Below are 22972 nucleotides of genomic sequence, written 5' to 3'. Positions count from 1 at the left end.
AGGTAATGATAGGGAAGGACGTGGGGTGCATGGTTGAGACAGTGGATGAGTCAAAAGAAGGGGAGGATGGCATCTGATACCAAGCTAGAGTGGATAATTCTCTATATGTATTGACTATTGCAGGAGTATATGAGGAGAAGCCAAGAGGGAGCAACCGAATGCAATAGGCACGTGGGCCTTAGCATCGGCCAAGATCCTAGGAAACATGTACTTCTTTTTTGCGGGGTTAGAAAACATGTACTTCATGTGTACACAACATGTGAGAAATCATTAATTAAAGGGCACCTCTTGGAAAAGTTACCAATCTCCTCCGGTGGTGACAAGTGGCGCATCACATGCGCACCACTTGTCGCAACCAGAAAGTTTTGATGGGTTTTTGTCATCCCATGCGTGATGGTCGAAGGTTGACCATTTGTGTTTTCTTTCTCCGTAGTTTGTTCCTTTTCAAAATGATTTGTCTCTTGAACCGTGCATCCAAATCATGAACCATTTTCATCATTGTGTTTCTCATGTTGAGACCACAAAAACTATACCCATGTTAATAGGTTTTTAGAAACTTTTTTTGGCAAATATGCGCTTTCAACTATTAGTAACTTGTGTTTATAGTGTGAACTATCAACTAGTAGTAACTTGTGCTTCAAGTGTGAACTATCAACTATTAGTAACTTGTGATTACGGTGTGAATTGGACTATGCTATTAATACAAATTGTAATGTGGTCCCGACGAAGCATAACTGTATTTTCCGCGCAGTGAACCATTATTGTGCTTCCGTGTGTGCTTCACACGGAAACACAACTATAATGCTTTTCACATGGGAAGCACGACCATGTTTCATGCGGAAGCACATCCATGTTTCACGTGGTAACACACGCTCTTGTCAAATGTTGACCAAAAAAACCAAAACATAAAAAGAAAACATCATGATGAGGAAAATGCTCGGCGTGTGACACGTGGCGGCGCTGTAGCACGCCACATGGTGTGCTAGGGCGCTCGTGCCCTAGGAAAAGCGCCCTGGGGGAACGCTCCAACTAGTTACTCCCCGCGAACAGTGGTATCCCCTGCCCATCAGAGTTCACGTCCCACACTTGACATCGGTGCTCGCATTTTGCTGGATTTATTCCAGGCTATTTGGCGATATGCGTTCAATGGGAGGAGACGTTCCCGTCGACTACGAAGGCGTCTGTGTCAACTTCGTCAATCTCAAGATGATGTGCCGGTCCAGTCTCCCTAAGACGCTCATAGGGTAGGGTGCGCGTGCGTGCGTGCGTACACAAGTGTGAGTGTATGCTCGTGTATGTTAGCGGCTTCGACTGTACCTTGTTTAAAAAAAACTGGTTGCTCCCCAGCACGTGCAGCACATGTTTTTTTTGGGGTACGTGCAGCACATGTTAAAAGTAACTCAAAGCGGGGCTCTAGGCGATTTTTACACGGCCGCCAGCTCTCCGATAGCGATTGGCTGGGAACACAGCCGGGGTTCACGACACGGCCGCATTTCCACCGTCCGCTGCGCATCATCCAACGCTGCACGTGCCCACGTACGGCAGCATAGGCGGTTCGCCCTCGCACCGCCTTTCCTTCCTTCCTACTACCCCGTCACGAAAGAATCCGTACGCCGAACCGCCTCGGCCCACGGTAGCCCGTCCGGCGCACGCTACGCCTATAAATAAAGCCCCACCCCGAGCCCCCTCCCCTCTTTCTCAAACAAACGCACCCCTCTCCTCTCTCGCGGAGGAGATCGGATCAGATCGCATCGACTCGATCCCGCTCGTCGAGATCGATCGATTTTAGCCTCGAAAAAAAGTAAAAAAGTTGAGCGACTGAGATGGACACGCGATTCGCGTACTCGCCGGCGGAGGCGGCCAAGGTGCAGCTGGTGCAGTTCGGCATCCTCAGCCCCGACGAAATCGTAATGCCCCGCCTCCCGCCGCCGCCTTGCTTTGCTCTGTTTCGTTCCTCTTCTCTCCGCCTTCGCGTGGAGTTGGAAGTAGCAACTAACTCGAGCTGGTTTGGTTTGCGTCGTTTGGGCTCCGATCGAGCTCTGCCTGGATCTGGAAGAACGATAACGAACTGTGATGGGGCCGGGTGCTGCCGGTTGCTAGCTTTGATTTGTAGCTAGCCAACTAACTGGCCGAGCTTTGATCGATCGATCACAAGATCCAGGCAAAGTTGAACCTAATTAATTGCAACTAACCAAGCTCAAAATTCTGAAAAAACAAGGGTTAACTCTGGGTCATCGAACAATATCTAACCCGCGTGTCTAATATTCTTATTACCTGCTGTGAGCTATTCGGATAACTCTGAGCTTGTTTTGGTGGCAGTTTGCACAGATTTGTTTTCTAGGTTTTTCTTTTTGCAAGGTTTAACAGTATGATTTACCCCCACAGTTTTCAAAATATCAAGTGTATTGATTTGACCAAAAATTTCTATATTCTGCTACAAACTCAGTCAAACATAGGGAAAACGACTTCTAGAAAAAATTAATATAGTGCGCACTGGTTTTCGCAAAGAATATGACCAAGTTTATAGATAAAGTTATTTATGTCCTATACCATATCAAATTATATTTCACTGATAAATATTTCTATAAACTTGGTCAAAGTTGACAACTTCGATAGATTTTTAATAAGCATATAATTTGGTGCATAAGGAACTTCTATTTTTAGAACCAAGGGAGTACATTACTAGTTTAAATGATCATTGACCGTTGTACATTAATAACGATGGAGTGACATTAATGCTAGGATGGAATCAATCTGATTGATTTTGTACGTGATGCTTTGCTTGTTTGCAGAGACAAATGTCGGTGGCGGTGATAGAGCATGCAGAGACCATGGAGAAGGGGAAGCCCAAGCCTGGTGGTCTGAGCGACCCTCGCCTGGGCACCATTGACCGCAGGACCAAGTGCGAGACATGCATGGCCGGGATGGCCGAGTGCCCGGGCCACTTCGGCCACCTCGAGCTCGCAAAGCCCATGTTCCACATCGGCTTCATCAAGACCGTGCTCTCCATCATGCGCTGCGTCTGCTTCAACTGCTCCAAGATCCTCGCCGACCAGGATGAGGATGAGGTCTCCTTTCCTTTTAAGACATGTACCTGCACATTAAGTATTTAAGTTTACCAGGTTAATTGTTGGTCGGTGCATATCATCATCTAGCTAAACTGACATCATTATAATCTTAGTTCTCACCATTCACTAGCTATATTTATGTTTGTCCAATTCTGCACCTGTTCACTCAACATGCATGGTAAATTTGAACTTTATAGAATCTTTCCGACGGTTTGGTGTGATGGACCTGTAGATGCAATTGCTTTAGATAGACTTGTTGCATCTCTGTTATGGACCTGGAACTCAACATTCTAAGCTAAGATTATTTTTATGAATTTTCTGGTAGAAAAAAAGAATAATGCCTATTTCATCAATTATTTTCTTTGGTAAAATAATCACAACCATGGAGCATAGTTACAAACAACTTTGCATGTTCTTGCTTGTTAGCTGCTAATTAAGCATTGTCATAGGGCGGGCCGGCGGGCCATCTACATATGGTTGTTGCCTCCCTTGATCTTGGCATATGTTATTTACCAGTCAGCGATATCTCTTGCAGAACGATGGCAAGTTCAAGCAGGCTCTCAGAATCAAGAACCCAAAAAATAGATTAAGGAAAATACAGGAGGCTTGCAAGGGCAAAAAGGTTTGTGCTGCGGGTGAGGACGATCTTGAGGGTCAGGATCAGATGGACACTGATGAGCGAGTGAAGAAGAAAAGAGGTGGCTGTGGTGCTCAGCAGCCAAAGATCACGGTCGATGGTATGAAGATGGTTGCAGAGTTTAAAGCGACAAACAAGAAGAATGGCGATCAAGATCAACTCCCTGAACCAGTGGAGCGCAAGCAAATTCTCTCTGCCGAGAGGGTATTTATGTTATTATCTTTATTACTCAATTCAGTATACAACTAGGTTATAAGAATTTTTTTTATTTAACCACATCATGCATGGTAAATTTGTTGGGGCAGGTTCTTAATGTTCTCATGCGTATAAGCGACGAGGACTGCCTTCTGCTGGGCCTGGACCCTAAATATGCTCGTCCTGATTGGATGATACTGCAAGTCCTTCCAATTCCTCCACCACCTGTGAGACCATCTGTCATGATGGATACTTCCTCCAGAAGTGAGGTTAGCCCAGCAATAGTAAATTGTTACTATCATCCAATGGTTTGTTGGTTGACATGGAAGATGGCACCCTTTCACTCACTGTTTGTTTATCTTGCCGGTTCCTACAGGATGATTTGACTCATCAATTAGCGATGATAATTCGGCATAATGAGAATTTGAGGAGGCAAGAGAGAAATGGAGTCCCAGCTCACATTATCACAGAGTTTGCTCAGTTGTTGCAATTTCACATTGCGACATACTTCGACAATGATCTTCCAGGACAACCAAGGGTGAGTAGTCAGTCTACAAGTGCACTCTCCACATTATAATAATTAGTCACTAATGGACAAATAGTTGACCTGATTATCTTTTGTCGAAATATTCAGGCCACTCAGCGTTCTGGAAGGCCTATTAAGTCAATCTGCAGCAGGCTGAAAGCAAAAGAAGGCCGGGTCAGAGGGAACTTAATGGGGAAGCGTGTTGATTTCTCAGCTCGGACCGTCATCACACCAGACCCAAATATCAACATTGATGAATTGGGGGTGCCATGGAGTATTGCTTTGAATCTGACATACCCAGAAACTGTTACTCCGTATAACATCGAGAGGCACGTAATTTATTTGCCATTCTTATTTAATCACTCTTCTTGCATTGATATTTGATAAGTCATGTCTAAATCTGACCTTATTATAGGTTGAAAGAACTAGTAGAAAATGGGCCGCACCCTCCCCCAGGAAAGACAGGTGCCAAATACATTATCAGGGAAGATGGCCAGAGGCTGGATCTTCGCTATGTGAAGAAAAGTAGTGATCAGCATTTGGAGCTGGGTTACAAGGTCAGTAACAGTAGCCATTATTGCAGCATCTACCTACTGTTTTAATGATGAAATCACAAAAATTGCACTTCAATTTAGCCTCACCCGTTTTGTGCTTGACTTCTGATCTCAGGTGGAAAGGCACCTCATTGATGGAGATTTGGTTCTTTTCAACCGGCAACCCAGTCTCCACAAAATGTCTATCATGGGGCATCGCATTAAAATCATGCCCTACTCAACTTTCCGCCTCAACTTGTCTGTCACGTCGCCATACAATGCAGATTTTGATGGGGATGAAATGAATATGCATGTTCCCCAGTCATTTGAGACCAGAGCTGAGGTTTTAGAGTTGATGATGGTACCAAAGTGTATTGTGTCACCTCAAGCGAATAGACCTGTTATGGGTATTGTCCAGGACACACTTCTTGGCTGTCGAAAAATTACCAAAAGGGACACTCTCATCGAAAAGGTGAACTAACAATACTCTCCTTAAACAACACCATCAATACTAGTATTGTCTCTGTAGTTTTTATTTAGCTTAATTAATATTGTGAATTTCTTCCAGGATGTATTTATGAACATCTTAATGTGGTGGGAAGATTTTGCTGGGAAGGTCCCTGCACCTGCCATTTTGAAACCAAGGCCGATTTGGACTGGCAAACAGGTCTTCAACTTGATTATCCCCAAGCAAATCAATTTAATTAGATTTTCAGCCTGGCATGATGAAAAAGAAAGCGGATATATTACTCCCGGTGATACTATGGTCCGGATAGAGAAGGGAGAGCTTCTGTCTGGTATACTTTGCAAAAAAACACTTGGGACATCAATGGGAAGTCTTATTCATGTTATTTGGTAAGTTATAAAAGTCGCATTGCAATTTCTCTTGTTAGTACACATGTTCTCCTCTGCTAAATCATTTTGGTTTAACTGTTTGCAGGGAAGAGGTAGGGCCAGATGCTGCGCGCAAGTTCTTGGGTCATACACAGTGGCTGGTCAACTACTGGCTTCTGCAACATGGTTTCAGTATCGGAATCGGGGATACGATTGCAGATGCAGGTACTATGGAGAAGATTAATGAGACAATAAAAGAAGCTAAGGATGAAGTGAATGAACTTATCAAGGAAGCGCGTGACAAGAAGTTGGAACCTGAACCAGGACGCACAATGATGGAATCATTTGAAAATAAAGTGAATCAGGTACTACTGCTGAATGTCCTTGTTTGGTTCTTCCATCATCAGTTTTTATGGTAGACTTGCTTTGACATATCCATTTTCCATGCTAGGTTCTTAACAAGGCTCGTGATGTTTCTGGGAGTAGTGCTCAGCAGAGTTTGTCTGAGAGCAACAATTTGAAAGCTATGGTTACTGCAGGCTCAAAAGGCAGTTTCATTAATATTTCGCAGATGACTGCTTGCGTCGGACAGCAGAATGTTGAGGGCAAGAGGATCCCATTTGGATTTGCTGGTCGTACATTGCCCCACTTCTCGCAAAATGACAACGGTCCCGGAAGCCGTGGATTTGTGGAGAACTCTTACCTTCAAGGCCTGACACCAGAGGAATTCTTCTTCCATGCTATGGGTGGTAGAGAAGGTTTGATCGATACTGCTGTAAAAACTTCTGAGACTGGATATATTCAGCGGAGGCTCGTGAAGGCCATGGAGGACATCATGGTGAAATATGATGGTACCGTGAGAAACTCTCTGGGTGATGTCATTCAGTTCTTGTATGGAGAAGATGGCATGGACGCTGTTTGGATTGAACCACAGAAATTGGACTCCCTGGGGATGAAAAAGGCAGAGTTTGACAATGTATTTCGTTATGAACTGGATGATGAGAACTGGAGGCCCACTTACATGTCGCCTGAAGATGCTGATGTTTTGAAGACAGTTCCTGATTTTAGACTTGTGTTTGATGCAGAGTTTCAGAAATTAGAAGCTGACAGATTACAGCTTGGGACTGAAATTGCCACGACTGGCGACATTACATGGCCTATGCCTGTCAACCTCAAGCGGCTTATCTGGAATGCTCAAAAGACTTTCAAGATTGATTTGAGAAGACCTTCTGACATGAACCCGATGGAAATTGTGGAAGCAATGGATAAGTTGCAAGAAAGACTCAAGGTTGTCCCAGGAGATGATGCCATGAGCATCGAGGCTCAGAAGAACGCTACTCTGCTCTTCAATATCCTGCTCCGTAGCACATTTGCTAGCAAGAGGGTCTTGAAAGAATACAGGCTCACAAGGGAATCTTTTGAATGGGTCATCGGTGAGATTGAATCGAGGTTCCTCCAGTCTTTGGTAGCTCCTGGTGAAATGATTGGATGTGTGGCTGCACAGTCCATTGGAGAACCAGCAACTCAGATGACGCTGAATACTTTCCATTATGCTGGTGTTAGCGCTAAGAATGTCACCCTTGGCGTCCCCAGGTTAAGGGAGATCATTAACGTCGCCAAGAAGATAAAGACCCCATCACTGTCTGTTTTCCTAAAGCCTGAGGTGAGCAAGAAGAAAGAATTGGCCAAGAATGTCCAGTGTGCCTTGGAGTACACTACGCTACGTAGAGTGACCCATGCCACCGAGATATGGTATGATCCTGATCCTCTAGGGACCACCATTGAAGAGGATGTGGAATTTGTCAAGTCATATTATGAAATGCCTGATGAGGATATTGACCCGGATAAGCTGTCTCCTTGGCTACTGCGTATCGAACTGAACCGTGAGATGATGGTCGATAAGAGGTTGAGCATGGCTGAAATTGCAGAGAAGATCAAACATGAATTTGATGACGACTTGTCATGCATATTCAACGATGATAACGCGGATAAGCTCATCCTTCGTATCCGCATTAAAAATGATGATGAAGCTCCAAAACAGGATGAGGATGATGATGTCTTCCTCAAGAAGGTTGAGAGTAACATGTTGACTGAGATGGCCCTTGGAGGCATTCCAGATATTAACAAGGTCTTCATTAAAGAGAGGAAGATGAATAAATTCGATGAAAATGATGGTTTCACTCAAAAATCAGATAACAAAGATAAGAACAAAGAGTGGATGCTTGATACAGAAGGTGTAAACCTCTTGGCCGTGATGTGCCATGAGGATGTTGACGCTACGAGGACAACGAGTAACCATCTGATCGAAGTGATTGAGGTTCTTGGGGTCGAGGCTGTCCGCAGGTCTCTCTTGGATGAGCTGCGGGCGGTGATATCTTTTGATGGGTCTTATGTGAACTACAGGCATCTGGCCATTCTCTGTGATACCATGACATACAGAGGTCATCTGATGGCTATTACTAGGCACGGCATAAACCGTAATGACACGGGCCCTCTCATGAGATGTTCTTTTGAAGAAACGGTGGATATCTTGCTTGATGCTGCCATGTATGCGGAATCCGATCACCTGAGAGGCGTCACTGAGAACATTATGCTTGGCCAGCTTGCTCCTATTGGCACAGGAGGCTGTGGATTGTATCTGAATGAGGAGATGCTGAAGCAGGCCATTGAGCTTCAACTCCCTAGTTTTCTTGAAGGCCTGGACTATGGCATGACACCTGCGCCTTCACCCATCACCGGAATGATGTCACCGGTGCCGAGTCCAAATTTCCGGGCTTCCCCCGTTACAGATCATGCTCTTCAGTTCTCGCCATATGTTGGGGGCCTGGCATTCTCACCCGTCCCATCAAACTACAGCACATCCTCTGGGAGCGGTTACTGTCCATCATCTCCGGTGTTCAGCCCAGGGCCAGGAGGACATGGCTACAGTCCTGTCTCTCCAGTATACTCGCCAATATCTCCTATTTATACCCCCACATCTATGAGCTACAGCCCCATATCGCCAATCCATAGTCCAGAATCGCCAGTTTATAGTCCAGCATCGCCAGATTTTAGACCGACATCTCTTCAATACAGCCCCACGTCGCCAGTTTATAGCCAGACATCTCTTCAATACAGCCCGACGTCGCCTGTTTATAACCAGACATCTCTATCATACAGCCCAACGTCGCCTTCTTATAGCCCAACATCTCATGCATACAGCCCGACGTCACCATCTTATAGCCCAACATCGCCAGTTTATAGCCCGGCGTCTTTTTCATACAGCCCGACGTCGCCATATTATAACCCAACATCGCCATCATACAGCCCCACTTCGCATTCATACAGCCCTACTTCGCCTGGTTACAGCCCGACATCGCCCTCGTACAGCCCTGCTTCACCGAACTATAGCCCTACATCCCCTGCATACAGCCCAACTTCACCTTCATACAGCCCTACGTCACCAAGCTACAGCCCAACTTCGCCTTCATACAGTCCTACATCGCCCTCTTACAGTCCTTCACGTGCTTATTCTCCAAGCAGCCCAATGATGATGAGTCCGTACAGTCAGCTTCCTCCAAACTACAGGTATTCATTCTGTTCAAAGCTTAGGCATCTGTTCATACATGCATGTCTATGTTTAGCTTGCTTACATCTCTATTTCCGCAGCCTTGCCTCGCCGACTTACTCGCCCACCTCACCATCATATGCTGCACAACCAAGTCCATCATACAGCCCGACAAGGTGAGCCCATTCCAATTGATCATCATCCTTGTTTTAACTTACAACTATGCTGTTATTGTGACAATCAAGACATGGGTTTCCTAACACATTGCCTGAGTGTTGCAGCCCGTACACTGCCTCTGGAGGACCTAGCCCAGATTACAGCCCAACTTCCCCCAACTACAGGTAATGTGCATCAAGTTAATCTCTCATCTGCCCGTGACTGGTGAAAGTGCACCATTTGCTCATCTGACAATTGCAACTTTCATCGTGCAGCCCCAACACAAGCTACTCCCCGCCATCCACCGAACCACAAACTAGTGACAAGGACGACGACAAGAGTGCTCCTTGAAGCCACTGGCTCGTGAAAATGGCTGCTGGCTGATGTAGAACCGCACACTGACACACTAACCTATTCTTGTTTCCTTGTATGTCTCTGAAACAAGCCTTATTTTTTCGCTGCGCTGCTAAGACTAGTGGTCATCTACGATCCATGTTACTATGAGTGGCTCGGTGGCCACTGCTGGGCTGTTCAGAATAGGCAAGTCTGTAATGATGTGTTCTCGACAGAATTGTAATGCTAATGTTAGCCTTCTTATTTGTCAAAGTTAATGCAGCAACGAAGTGAGTTAATGCTAAGACACTGAATCATCCGTCGCTGCATTAACTTAGTTGTTGAATACATCGACTGAGAGAATGAAAAGTTACTCTTGCAAGAAAAAAATGGTACCTCACTTCCAGCATTAGCAGAAACAACTTGCAGGAGCAAGTCAGCGCATATGGCTGTAATCAATTGACAAAAAAGGGCAACACCGGCAACACTTGGACCTTTGCTGCAGTATGAATGGTTTACTACCTGGCAGCCGCTGAATTAATTCACTTTTGATGCCACAGAAAATTATATCCATCGACTGTTGCTACCTGCATTTGCTGCATCAGAACATAAGATGGAAAATTCAAATCATACACATATACACAGAGCTATGCAACTGTAATTTTGTAAGATAGGTGTTATTGGCAGATGCATTCATATCATGGAAGAGGCTATTATGCCCGTCCCATAAGACGTTTTTTGACACTAGTGTAGTGTCAAAAACCGTCTTACATTATGGGACAGAGGGAGTAAATTAGATGCCCGTGTGGGTCTTTGTTTAGCATGCTTCACCTTTTACAGAGTGTCTTGCTTGTACCAGAAGTACATTCTTACAGAACAGGGCACTGCACTGGAAAATTCGTGCTAGATTAAAAGAAATTCTTGATTGCCTGCTTAGTTTCATGATTGTACGGAAGTTATACTTTCAGATGTCTTAAAGTCGACCATACATTAAGAGCTCAGATGCGTTAAAGTAGACCTGATCATACATAAAGTTGTCCAAAAGTTTCTGGTGGTGGCTGTGCATATGGTTTGGTACTTGATTAGGAACTCAAGTATGCACCATTATGTTTCACAGGTTTAATATTGTTTACTTACATTTGTCAATAAAATCTCAAACTGACAAGGTGGAACTGAATTCAAAATTACCTCTTCATCATGTGCAGTTGACGCTGCATTTAAATAAGAGTCATCTTAACCAATCCTCGTACAGTCCTGCAATGCTGCAAATTTAACATTTCAAAAGCCACCTACCACGACCAGGCATATTGTTTCTTCAAAGGTAAGGATGTGAATATAGACATTGCAGACAGAACTTTAAAGATTGCAATCCTAGCGTCCCCACATTCTTACCTTTTTCCAACTGAACCTATTCAACCTTATCCAATGAAGAATAAAAAGAATTGTGAATCATGCAATGGTGTCTATTCCACTACTACTTGTCAAGAACTAGTGGTATTGGGACTTGAAATAAATATTTTCGGGATGATTGCAGACAATTCTGACCTCAGACGGCCGACAACTATCATCTTCCCCAATAACTCATCCACAGCCGAGAAATGTCCTACTTTGCACAAAGCAGACAACAAGGTATTGTAGGTGTACACCAAGCCACTGATAAGCCTCTGTAACCTCTTCCTCCTGCTAAATCCGCCAATCAGAATAGTGTACGCCTTTGCATCCAGCTGAAACCCTGCCTTCACCATCGACGACACCAAGCCTCCTTCAATCGTCGTGCTTGTGTCAATCCCAATATCGTGGTAAAATACATGACTTCATCTGGTGAGAGCCCTTCATCCACCATCTCATGGAACAAACCTAATCCATGGTGGATACGCCCACACATTGTTATTGTGGAGGAAGCAGAGTGCTGTAGGTGACGGCATTGCCGCTGGCTTCAGGGCAAGCTGATCTTTTCTCCTTGAAAAAGTCAAGAGCATCACCAATCCTCCCGCTCTTGCACACATCCACGACCGTGTTCAGCATGAATGACAACATCCGGACGAAGGCGCGAGTCTGGGCCGGGCATTCCATCGAGCGCCCTGAGCGCGCCGGCTTTGCAGAGCCCGTTGGGGAGTATGCCATACCAGACGACGGCGGCAAAGAGCTGGGTTGTGCCAGGGAGGTCGAGGACGCGGGCGAGCGCGGCCAAGAGGGGGTTGAACGGAGAGGTGACCGGCGCGGAGGAATCCGGCTGCCTGGGCGGGGGAAGAGCAGGGGCGCGAAAGAAGCCTGGAGAGGAGGCGCACGGAGGGGGTCGGGAGGCGGGGGATAAGAGCGTGGGAGGGCGCGCGCGGCGAGGAGGGAGTGGAGCGAGGCGGCAAGGGAGAGCGTGGTGAGAGAGAGGAGGCGGAGAGGAGGTCGGCGGCGATGGGGTCAGAGTCTGCTGACCGCCGGTGCGAGACGCCGGACGGAGTGCGGACATGGTTGGCAGCAGTCAGGCGGGCGGGGAGGGGCCGGCCGGCCGTGGGGATGGCAAATGACCGAGGGTGGCCGTACATGTATATGCAGAAATACATGTTTAACACGTCCGAGAAAAAGTTTCATAACATTATACTTTCACACGTGGCGTACAAAATATGACAAATATGTATTTTCAAAATGGGCCGACTTTTCTTTTTGCTGGGACAGAATTTTGTCTTTTTATAGAGCATACAAAGCATAATATTTTCAAACGATTTTTTACATGCTGGTGCGGCCAAACGCATAATTTTTCATGTTTCTATGAACGTTTTTTGACGTTGATGAACAATCTTTGAATTTGATGAACATTTTTAATTCGATGAAGGAAAATTTTGAATTTTGATGAACATTTTTTAAACCTGATAAGCAAACATTGAAATCGATGATTTTATTTTTAATTTTTTTTAAATATTACATTGATGAACATTTTTTGAATTCGATGAACAAAAATGTTCATGAATTTGAAAAGAAAAATCGAAAAAATGTGAAAAAATAAAGAATAAAAAAAGAGAGTAAAAAAGGAAAACAGAAAAGAAAAAGAAATAAAAAACAAAAGGAACGAAATCAGAAAATGGGCCGGCCCATACAAACTCCTAGCATGCGAGGGGGGTGCGCACCAGGTCGATTGCGGGCGACCGGCGCGCCGTATAAGATTGCCCGGTAGAAGGCGTCCACTCCTGCGGCAACTCTGACACTCGGTGAGCGCGACGACGCGGAATCGCAACGGGCTAACTAGTATATTGTAATAATTCGAGATCGGGGCTTATTGTGAGTCGATCATAAGGCCCATAGCTTTTTCAACAAAGGCCCAGGACTAACTAGCTGACGGGCAGCCCTTGAAGGGTCCTTGTAGCGGGCACAACGGGAGAAATCTTGAAACCAACCATATCTTATAAACATGTTAGATCATTAGAGAGACATGCCAACTGTTCAATTTATTACTCTAGAAGTTCCTATAAATTTGTTATCAAATCATACATTGCAAACTACTATTGGGATATTGTTAGGTCAACACTTTAGAGATCCCTAAGGTACTAAAATATACATGAACACCCCCACAGACAAGCATATACATATGCATATGATAATCTATGTAATTATCAAAACTAAATTCAAAGAGATGTTCAACTTTGTCATTTATTATTATTTTTTGCGTTTGATGATATTTGGTTTCAAGAGCTTGTTAAGAGGTAGTGTCCTTAAAGAAGAAAAAACTAGCATGTATTAATTTTACTACAATTCATGTGTATTTTAATGATATACTATTACATATGTACAACAAATTGTTGGAAATATGCCCTAGAGGCAATAATAAAATGATTATTATATTTCCTTGTTCATGATAATTGTCTATTATTCATGCTATAATTGTATTATCCGGAAATCGTAATACATGTGTGAATATATAGACCACAATGTGTCCCTAGTGAGCCTCTAGTTGACTAGCTCGTTGATCAACAGATAGTCATGGTTTCCTGGCTATGGACATGGGGATGTCATTGATAACGGGATCACATCATTAGGAGAATGATCTGATGGACAAGACCCAAACCTAAGCATAGCACAAAGATCGTGTAGTTCGTTTGCTGTAGCTTTTCTGAATGTCAAGTATCATTTTCTTAGACCATGAGATTGTGTAACTCCTGGATACCGTAGGAGTGCTTTGGGTGTGCCAAACGTCACAACGTAACTGGGTGACTATAAAGGTACATTACAGGTGTCTCAGAAAGTGTCTGTTGGGTTGGTACGAATCGAGACTAGGATTTGTCGCTCCGTATGACGGAGAGGTATCTCTGGGTCCACCCGGTAATGCATCATCATAATGAGCTCAATGTGATCAAGTGGTTGATCACGGGATCATGCATTACGGTACGAGTAAAGTGACTTGCCGGTAACGAGACTGAACGAGGTATTGGGATACCGACGATCGAGTCTCGGGCAAGTAACGTACCGATTGACAAAGGGAATTGTATACGGATTGATTAAGTCCTCGACATCGTGGTTCATCCGATGAGATCATCGAGGAGCATGTGGGAGCCAACATGGGTATCCAGATCCCGTTGTTGGTTATTGAGCGGAGAGTCGTCTCGGTCATGTCTGCTTGTCTCCCGAACCCGTAGGGTCTACACACTTAAGGTTCGGTGACGCTAGGGTTGTAGAGATATGAGTATGCAGTAATCCGAAAGTTGTTCGGAGTCCCAGATGAGATCCTGGACGTCACGAGGAGTTCCGGAATGGTTCGGAGGTGAAGAATTATATATAGGAAGTGTAGTTTCGGCCATCGGGAAAGATTCGGGGTCACCGGTATTGTACCGGGACCACCGGATGGGTCCCGGGAGTCCACCGGGTGGGGCCACCCATCCCGGAGGGCCCCATGGACTGAAGTGGGGAGGGGAACCAGCCCATAGTGGGCTGGTGCGCCCCCCCCCCTTGGGGCCCCCTACGCCTAGGGTTGGAAACCCTAGGGTGGGGGCGCCTCCACTTGCCTTGGGGGGCACTCCACCCCCCTTGGCCGCCGCCCCCTTGGGAGATCCCATCTCCAGGGCCGGCGCCCCCCCAAGGGGGCCTATATAAAGGAGGGGGGAGGGAGGGCAGCCGTCCTCAAGCCTTGGCGCCTCCCTCTCCCCTGCTACACCTCTCCCTCTCGCAGAAGCACGGCGAAGCCCTGCTGCGTTCACTGCTGCATCCACCACCACGTCGTCGTGCTGCTGGATCTTCATCAACCTCTCCTTTCCCCTTGCTGGATCAAGAAGGAGGAGACGTCATCTGCTCCGTACGTGTGTTGAACGCGGAGGTGCCGTCCGTTCGGCACTTGGTCATCGGTGATTTGGATCACGGCGAGTACGACTCCATCATCCCCGTTCTCTTGAACGCTTCCGCTTGCGATCTACAAGGGTATGTAGATGCACTCTCCTCTCGTTGCTAGTTGACTCCATAGATTGATCTTGGTGAAACGTAGGATTTTTTTTTTGTTTTCTGCAACATTCCCCAACAGTGGCATCATGAGCTAGGTTACTATGCATGAGTAGAACACAAAGTAGTTGTGGGCGTCGATATTGTTAATTTGCTTGCCGTTACTAGTCTTATCTTGATTCGGCGGCATCGTGGGATGAAGCGGCCCGGACCAACCTTACACGTACGCTTACGTGAGACCGGTTCCACCGACTGACATGCACTAGTTGCATAAGGTGGCTGGCGGGTGTCTGTCTCTCCCACTTTAGTCGAATCGGATTCGATGAACAGGGTCCTTATGAAGGGTAAATAGAAATTGGCAATTCACGTTGTGGTTTTGGCGTAGGTAAGAAACGTTCTTGCTAGAAACCTATAGCAGCCACGTAAAAACTTGCAACAACAATTAGAGGACGTCTAACTTGTTTTTGCAGCAAGTGTTTTGTGATGTGATATGGCCAAAGGTTGTGATGAATGATGAATGATATATGTGATGTATGAGATTGATCATGTTCTTGTAATAGGAATCACGACTTGCATGTCGATGAGTATGACAACCGGCAGGAGCCATAGGAGTTGTCTTTATTTTTTGTATGACCTGCGTGTCATTGAGAAACGCCATGTAAATTACTTTACTTTATTGCTAAACGTGTTAGCCATAGTAGTAGAAGTAATAGTTGGCGAGCAATTTCATGAAGACACGATGATGGAGATCATGGTGTCATGCCGGTGACAAGATGATCATGGAGCCCCAAGATGGAGATCAAAGGAGCTATATGATATTGGCCATATCATGTCACTATTATTTGATTGCATGTGATGTTTATCATGTTTTTGCATCTTGTTTACTTAGAACGACGGTAGTAAATAAGATGATCCTTTATAATAATTTCAAGAAAGTGTTCCCCCTAACTATGCGCTGTTGCGACAGTTCGTTGTTTCGAAGCACCACGTGATGATCGGTTGTGATAGATTCCAACGTTCACATACAACGGGTGTAAAACAGATTTACACACGCAATACACTTAGGTTGACTTGACGAGCCCAACATGTACAGACATGGCCTCGGAACACAGAAGACCGAAAGGTCGAGCATGAGTCGTATAGAAGATACGATCAACATGAAGATGTTCACCGATGTTGACTAGTCCGTTTCACATGATGATCGGACAAGGCCTAGTCAACTCGGATCATGTTATACTTAGATGACTGGAGGGATGTCTATCTAAGTGGGAGTTCATTGAATAATTTGATTAGATGAACTTAATTATCATGAACTTAGTCTAAAATCTTTACAATATGTCTTGTAGATCAAATGGCCAACGTTGTCCTCAACTTCAACGCGTTCCTAGAGAAAACCAAGCTGAAAGACGATGGCAGCAACTATACGGACTGGGACCGGAACCTGAGGATCATCCTCATAGCTGCCAAGAAAGATTATGTCCTAGAAGCACCGCTAGGTGACGCACCCGTCCCACAGAACCAAGACGTTATGAATGCTTGGCAGACGCGTGCTGATGATTACTCCCTCGTTTAGTGCGGCATGCTTTACAGCTTAGAACCGGGGCTCCAAAAGCGTTTTGAGCGACACGGAGCATATGAGATGTTCGAAGAGCTGAAAATGGTTTTCCAAGCTCATGCCCGGGTCGAGAGATATGAAGTCTCCGACCAGTTCTTCAGCTGTAAGATGGAGGAAAATAGTTCTGTCAGTGAGCACATACTCAAAATGTCTGGGTTGCATAACCGCTTGACTCAGCTAGGAGTTAATCTCCCGGATGACGCGGTCATTGACAAAATCCTTCAGTCGCTTCCACCGAGCTACAAGAGCTTTGTGATGAACTTCAATATGCAGGGGATGGAAAAGACCATTCCTGAGGTATATTCAATGCTGAAATCAGCAGAGGTAGAAGTCAAAAAGGAACATCAAGTGTTGATGGTGAATAAAACACTAAGTTCAAGAAAGGCAAGGGTAAGAAGAACTTCAAGAAGGACGGCAAGGGAGTTGCCGCTCCCGGTAAGCAAGCTGCCGGGAAGAAGCCAAAGAATGGACCCAAGCCCGAGACTAAGTGTTTTTATTGCAAGGGAAGTGGTCACTGGAAGCGGAACTGCCCCAAATACTTAGCGGACAAGAAGGCCGGCATCACGAAAGGTATATGTGATATACATGTAATTGATGTGTACCTTACCAGTACTCGTAGTAGCTCCTGTGTATTTGATACCGGTGCAGTTGCTCACATTTGTAACTCAAAGCAGGAGCTGCGGAATAAATGGAGACTGGCGAAGGACGAGGTGACAATGCGCGTCGGGAATGGTTCCAAGGTCGATGTGATCGCCATCGGCACGCTACCTCTACATTACCTACGGGATTAGTTTTAAACCTCAATAATTGTTATTTAGTGCCAGCTTTGAGCATGAACATTGCATCAGGATCTCGTTTAATACGAGATGGCTACTCATTTAAATCCGAGAATAATGGTTGTTCTATTTATATGAGAGATATGTTTTATGGTCATGCTCCGATGGTGAATGGTTTATTCTTAATGAATCTCGAGCGTAATGCTACACATATTCATAGTGTGAATACCAAAAGATGTAAGGTTGATAATGATAGTCCCACATACTTGTGGCACTGCCGCCTTGGTCACATAGGTGTCAAACGCATGAAGAAGCTCCATGCAGATGGACTTTTAGAGTCTCTTGATTACGAATCATTTGACACGTGCGAACCATGCCTCATGGGTAAAATGACCAAGACTCCGTTCTCAGGAACAATGGAGCGAGCAACCAACTTATTGGAAATCATACATACTGATGTGTGTGGTCCAATGAGTGTTGAGGCTCGCGGTGGCTATCATTATGTTCTCACCCTCACTGATGACTTGAGTAGATATGGGTATGTCTACTTAATGAAACACAAGTCTGAGACCTTTGAAAAGTTCAAGGAATTTCAGAGTGAGGTTAATAATCAACGTGACAGGAAAATCAAGTTCTTGCGATCATATCGTGGGGGAGTATACTTGAGTCACGAATTTGGCACACACATAAGAAAATATGGAATAATTTCACAACTCACGCCGCCTGGAACACCTCAGTGTAATGGTGTGTCCGAATGTCGTAATCGCACTCTATTAGATATGGTGCAATCTATGATGTCTCTTACCGATTTACCGCTGTCATTTTGGGGCTATGCTTTAGAGACTGCCGCATTCACTTTAAATAGGGCTCCGTCGAAATCCACTGAGACGACACCGTATGAATTATGGTTTGGGAAGAAACCTAAGCTGTCGTTTCTAAAAGTTTGGGGATGCGATGCTTATGTCAAGAAACTTCAACCTGAAAAGCTCGAACACAAATCGGAAAAATGCGTCTTCATAGGATACCCTAAAGAAACTGTTGGGTATACCTTCTACCTCCGATCCGAAGGCAAGATCTTTGTTGCCAAGAATGGGTCCTTTCTAGAAAAAGAGTTTCTCTCGAAAGAAATAAGTGGAAGGAAAGTAGAACTTGATGAAGTATTGCCTCTTGAACCGGTAAGTGGCGCAGCTCAAGAAAATGTTCCTGAGGTGCCTGCACCGACTAGAGAGGAAGTTGATGATGATGATCATGAAACTTCAGATCAAGTTGCTACTGAACTTCGTAGGTCCACAAGGACACGTTCCGCACCAGAGTGGTACGGCAACCCTGTCTTGGAAATCATGTTGTTAGACAACGGTGAACCTTCGAACTATGAAGAAGCGATGGCGGGCCCGGATTCGGACAAATGGCTGGAAGCCATGAAATCTGAGATAGGATCCATGTATGAAAACGAAACATGGACTTTGACTGACTTGCCCGATGATCGGCGAGCCATAGAAAATAAATGGATCTTTAAGAAGAAGACAGACGCGGATGGTAATGTGACCATCTATAAAGCTTGACTTGTCGCTAAGGGTTATCGACAAGTTCAAGGGGTTGACTACGATGAGACTTTATCACCCGTAGCGAAGCTGAAGTCCGTCCGAATCATGTTAGCAATTGCCGCATTCTGTGATTATGAGATATGGCAAATGGACGTCAAAACGGCATTCCTTAATGGTTTCCTTAAGGAAGAATTGTATATGATGCAGCCGGAAGGTTTTGTCGATCCTAAGAATGCTGACAAGGTGTGCAAGCTCCAATGCTCGATTTATGGGCTGGTGCAAGCATCTTGGAGTTGGAACATTCGTTTTGATGAGTTGATCAAAGCGTTTGGGTTTATGCAGACTTATGGAGAAGCCTGCATTTACAAGAAAGTGAGTGGGAGCTCTGTAGCATTTCTCATATTGTATGTGGATGACATACTGTTGATGGCAAATGATATAGAATTCTTGGAAAGCATAAAGGCCTACTTGAACAAGTGTTTTTCAATGAAGGACCTTGGAGAAGCTGCTTATACATTAGGCATCAAGATCTATAGAAATAGATCGAGACGCCTCATTGGTCTTTCACTGAGTACGTACCTTGACAAGATATTGAAGAAGTTCAAAATGGATCAATCAAAGAAGGGGTTCTTGCCTGTATTGGAAGGTACGAGATTGAGCATGGCTCAATGCCCGACCACGGCAGAAGATAGAGAAAAGATGAGTGTCGTCCCCTATGCCTCGGCCATAGGGTCTATCATGTATGCTATGCTGTGTACCAGACCTGATGTAAACCTTGCCGTGAGTTTGGTAGGAAGGTACCAAAGTAATCCCGGCATGGAACACTGGACAGCGGTCAAGAATATCCTGAAGTACCTGAAAAGGACCAAGGAAATGTTTCTCGTTTATGGAGGTGACGAAGAGCTCGTCGTAAAGGGTTACGTCGATGCTAGCTTCGACACAGATCTGGATGACTCTAAGTCACAAACCGGATACGTGTATATTTTGAATGGTGAGGCAGTAAGCTGGTGCAGTTGCAAGCAAAGCGTTGTGGCGGGATCTACATGTGAAGCGGAGTACATGGCAGCCTCAGAGGCAGCACACGAAGCAGTCTGGGTGAAGGAGTTCATTACCGACCTAGGAGTCATACCCAATGCGTCGGGCCCGATGACTCTCTTCTGTGACAACACTGGAGCTATTGCCCTTGCCAAGGAGCTCAGGTTTCACAGAAAGACCAGGCATATCAAGCGCCGCTTCAACTCCATTCGTGAAAGTGTTCAAAATGGAGACAGAGAGATTTGTAGAGTACATACGGACCTGAATGTAGCAGATCCGTTGACTAAACCTCTCCCTAGAGCAAAACATGATCAACACCAGAATTCCATGGGTGTTCGATTCATCACAATGTAACTAGATGATTGACTCTAGTGCAAGTGGGAGACTGTTGGAAATATGCCCTAGAGGCAATAATAAAATAATTATTGTATTTCCTTGTTCATGATAATTGTCTATTATTCATGCTATAATTGTATTATCCGGAAATTGTAATACATGTGTGAATACATAGACCACAATGTGTCCCTAGTGAGCCTCTAGTTGACTAGCTCGTTGATCAACATATAGTCATGGTTTCCTGGCTATGGACATGGGGATGTCAATGATAACGGGATCACATCATTAGGAGAATGATGTGATGGACAAGACCCAAGCCTAAGCATAGCACAAAGATCGTGTAGTTCGTTTGCTGTAGCTTTTCTGAATGTCAAGTATCATTTCCTTAGACCATGAGATTGTGCAACTCCCGGATACCGTAGGAGTGCTTTGGGTGTGCCAAACGTCACAACGTAACTGGGTGACTATAAAGGTACATTACAGGTGTCTCCGAAAGTGTCTGTTGGGTTGGCACGAATCGAGACTGGGATTTGTCACTCCGTATGACGGAGAGGTATCTCTGGGCCCACTCGGTAATGCATCATCATAATGAGCTCAATGTGATCAAGTGGTTGATCACGGGATCATGCATTACGGTATGAGTAAAGTGACTTGCCGGTAACGAGACTGAACGAGGTATTGGGATACCGACGATCGAGTCTCGGGCAAGTAACGTACTGATTGACAAAGGGAATTGTATACGGATTGATTAAGTCCTCGACATCGTGGTTCATCCGATGAGATCATCGAGGAGCATGTGGGAGCCAACATGGGTATCCAGATCCCGCTGTTGGTTATTGACCGGAGAGTCGTCTCGGTCATGCCTGCTTGTCTCCCGAACCCGTAGGGTCTACACACTTAAGGATCGGTGACGCTAGGGTTGTAGAGATATGAGTATGCAGTAATCCGAAAGTTGTTCGGAGTCCCGGATGAGATCCTGGACGTCACGAGGAGTTCCGGAATGGCCCGGAGGTGAAGAATTATATATAGAAAGTGTAGTTTCGGCCATCGGGAAAGATTCGGGGTCACCGGTATTGTACCGGGACCACCGGATGGGTCCCGGGGGTCCACCGGGTGGGGCCACCCATCCCGGAGGGCCCCATGGGCTGAAGTGGGGAGGGGAACCAGCCCATAGTGGGCTGGTGCGCCCCCCCCCTTGGCCCCCCCCCCCCCTGCGCCTAGGGTTGGAAACCCTAGGGTGGGGGCGCCTCCACTTGCCTTGGGAGGCACTACACCCCCCTTGGCCGCCGCCCCCTTGGGAGATCCCATCTCCAGGGCCGGCGCCCCCCCCCCCCCAGGGGGCCTATATAAAGGAGGGGGGAGGGAGGGCAGCCGTCCTCAAGCCTTGGCGCCTCCCTCTCCCCTGCTACACCTCTCCCTCTCACAGAAGCTCGGCGAAGCCCTGCTGCGTTCACTGCTGCATCCACCACCACGCCGTCGTGCTGCTGGATCTTCATCAACCTCTCCTTTCCCCTTGCTGGATCCAGAAGGAGGAGACGTCATCCGCTTCGTACGTGTGTTGAACGCGGAGGTGTCGTCCGTTCGACACTTGGTCATCGGTGATTTGGATCACGGCGAGTACGACTCCATCATTCCCGTTCTCTTGAACGCTTCCGCTCGCGATCTACAAGGGTATGTAGATGCACTCTCCTCTCGTTGCTAGTTGACTCCATAGATTGATCTTGGTGAAACGTAGGAATTTTTTTTTGTTTTCTGCAACGTTCCCCAACACAAATAATATTATAACTAATATTTAGCAACATTATTATGTTGTATCAATGCTAACTATGTAACAGAAAATAACTAAATTATGTATACTTATTAAAGTTTTGTACTCCCTCCGTAAAGAAATATAAGAGCGTTTTAGAGACTGAAACTCTATTATATTTCTTTACACAGGGAGTATACAATTATTCGTATTGTCATGACACCTTCCATGTCACGAAGACCTTTTAATATAAACAAATCAATATAGCTTGGAATTTTGCACTTAGCGAGGAAATGTCTTACCCAAATTCCATTGAAGCAACATGTAAGATTAAAGTTGAGGTACTCCTAGATGATTCCATTCCAAATGAGAATTTGACCTTAAGTGATATTTTATCATAGGCTAGGTAAAAAACTTATGGAATATAGGAATAAGAGTGTGAAACAAAGCAATAAAGAGAAGAACAAGAATAGTAGCAACACTTGTTCTAAGACAGTTCAGTATTAGCTTCGTTTTACTTCTGTTGTCCCGGGCATTGATTGTAGTTAGTTTGCTTTCCCAAATTACATTTTGCTAGTACAACATCAAAATCAGAAGTTGCTAACCCTGTGTTGATTGCAACTAGACTTTTATTATAGCAAAATGTACATGCAATAGATGTATGGAGAAAGCATC

General features: G+C 45.3%; 1 protein-coding gene and 1 long non-coding RNA gene across 3 annotated transcripts; one reads left to right on the top strand and one right to left on the bottom strand.

Annotated features, from left to right (window-relative positions):
- The first annotated feature begins 1713 nt into the window (after positions 1 to 1713).
- On the top strand, positions 1714 to 10218 carry LOC125528834 (DNA-directed RNA polymerase II subunit RPB1-like). The gene is made up of 14 exons (XM_087522116.1): positions 1714 to 1907; positions 2793 to 3068; positions 3604 to 3909; positions 4011 to 4169; positions 4277 to 4438; positions 4535 to 4755; positions 4842 to 4983; positions 5096 to 5431; positions 5528 to 5814; positions 5900 to 6158; positions 6245 to 9360; positions 9442 to 9516; positions 9622 to 9681; positions 9772 to 10218. The coding sequence occupies exons 1-14, from the start codon at positions 1824 to 1826 to the stop codon at positions 9845 to 9847; spliced, it is 5559 nt and encodes a 1852-aa protein (XP_087378242.1). The 5' UTR covers positions 1714 to 1823; the 3' UTR covers positions 9848 to 10218.
- Positions 2636 to 12339, bottom strand: LOC125528835 (uncharacterized). Of its 2 annotated transcripts, none has more exons than XR_015602955.1 (5): positions 11375 to 12339; positions 11018 to 11091; positions 10226 to 10425; positions 3189 to 3294; positions 2636 to 3094 (listed from the first exon to the last, which is right to left on the bottom strand). It is a non-coding gene; the product is annotated as an uncharacterized LOC125528835 (long non-coding RNA). The 2 variants fall into 2 exon arrangements; XR_007292480.2 differs by having other exon boundaries at positions 11018 to 11083.
- Positions 12340 to 22972: the final 10633 nt, after the last annotated feature.

The sequence above is a fragment of the Triticum urartu genome, chromosome 5A (genome assembly GCF_056163025.1).
Source record: "Triticum urartu cultivar PI428250 chromosome 5A, HENAU_Tu73, whole genome shotgun sequence".
Classification (NCBI taxonomy): domain Eukaryota; kingdom Viridiplantae; phylum Streptophyta; class Magnoliopsida; order Poales; family Poaceae; genus Triticum; species Triticum urartu.
This window is presented reverse-complemented; position numbering and strand designations above follow the sequence as displayed.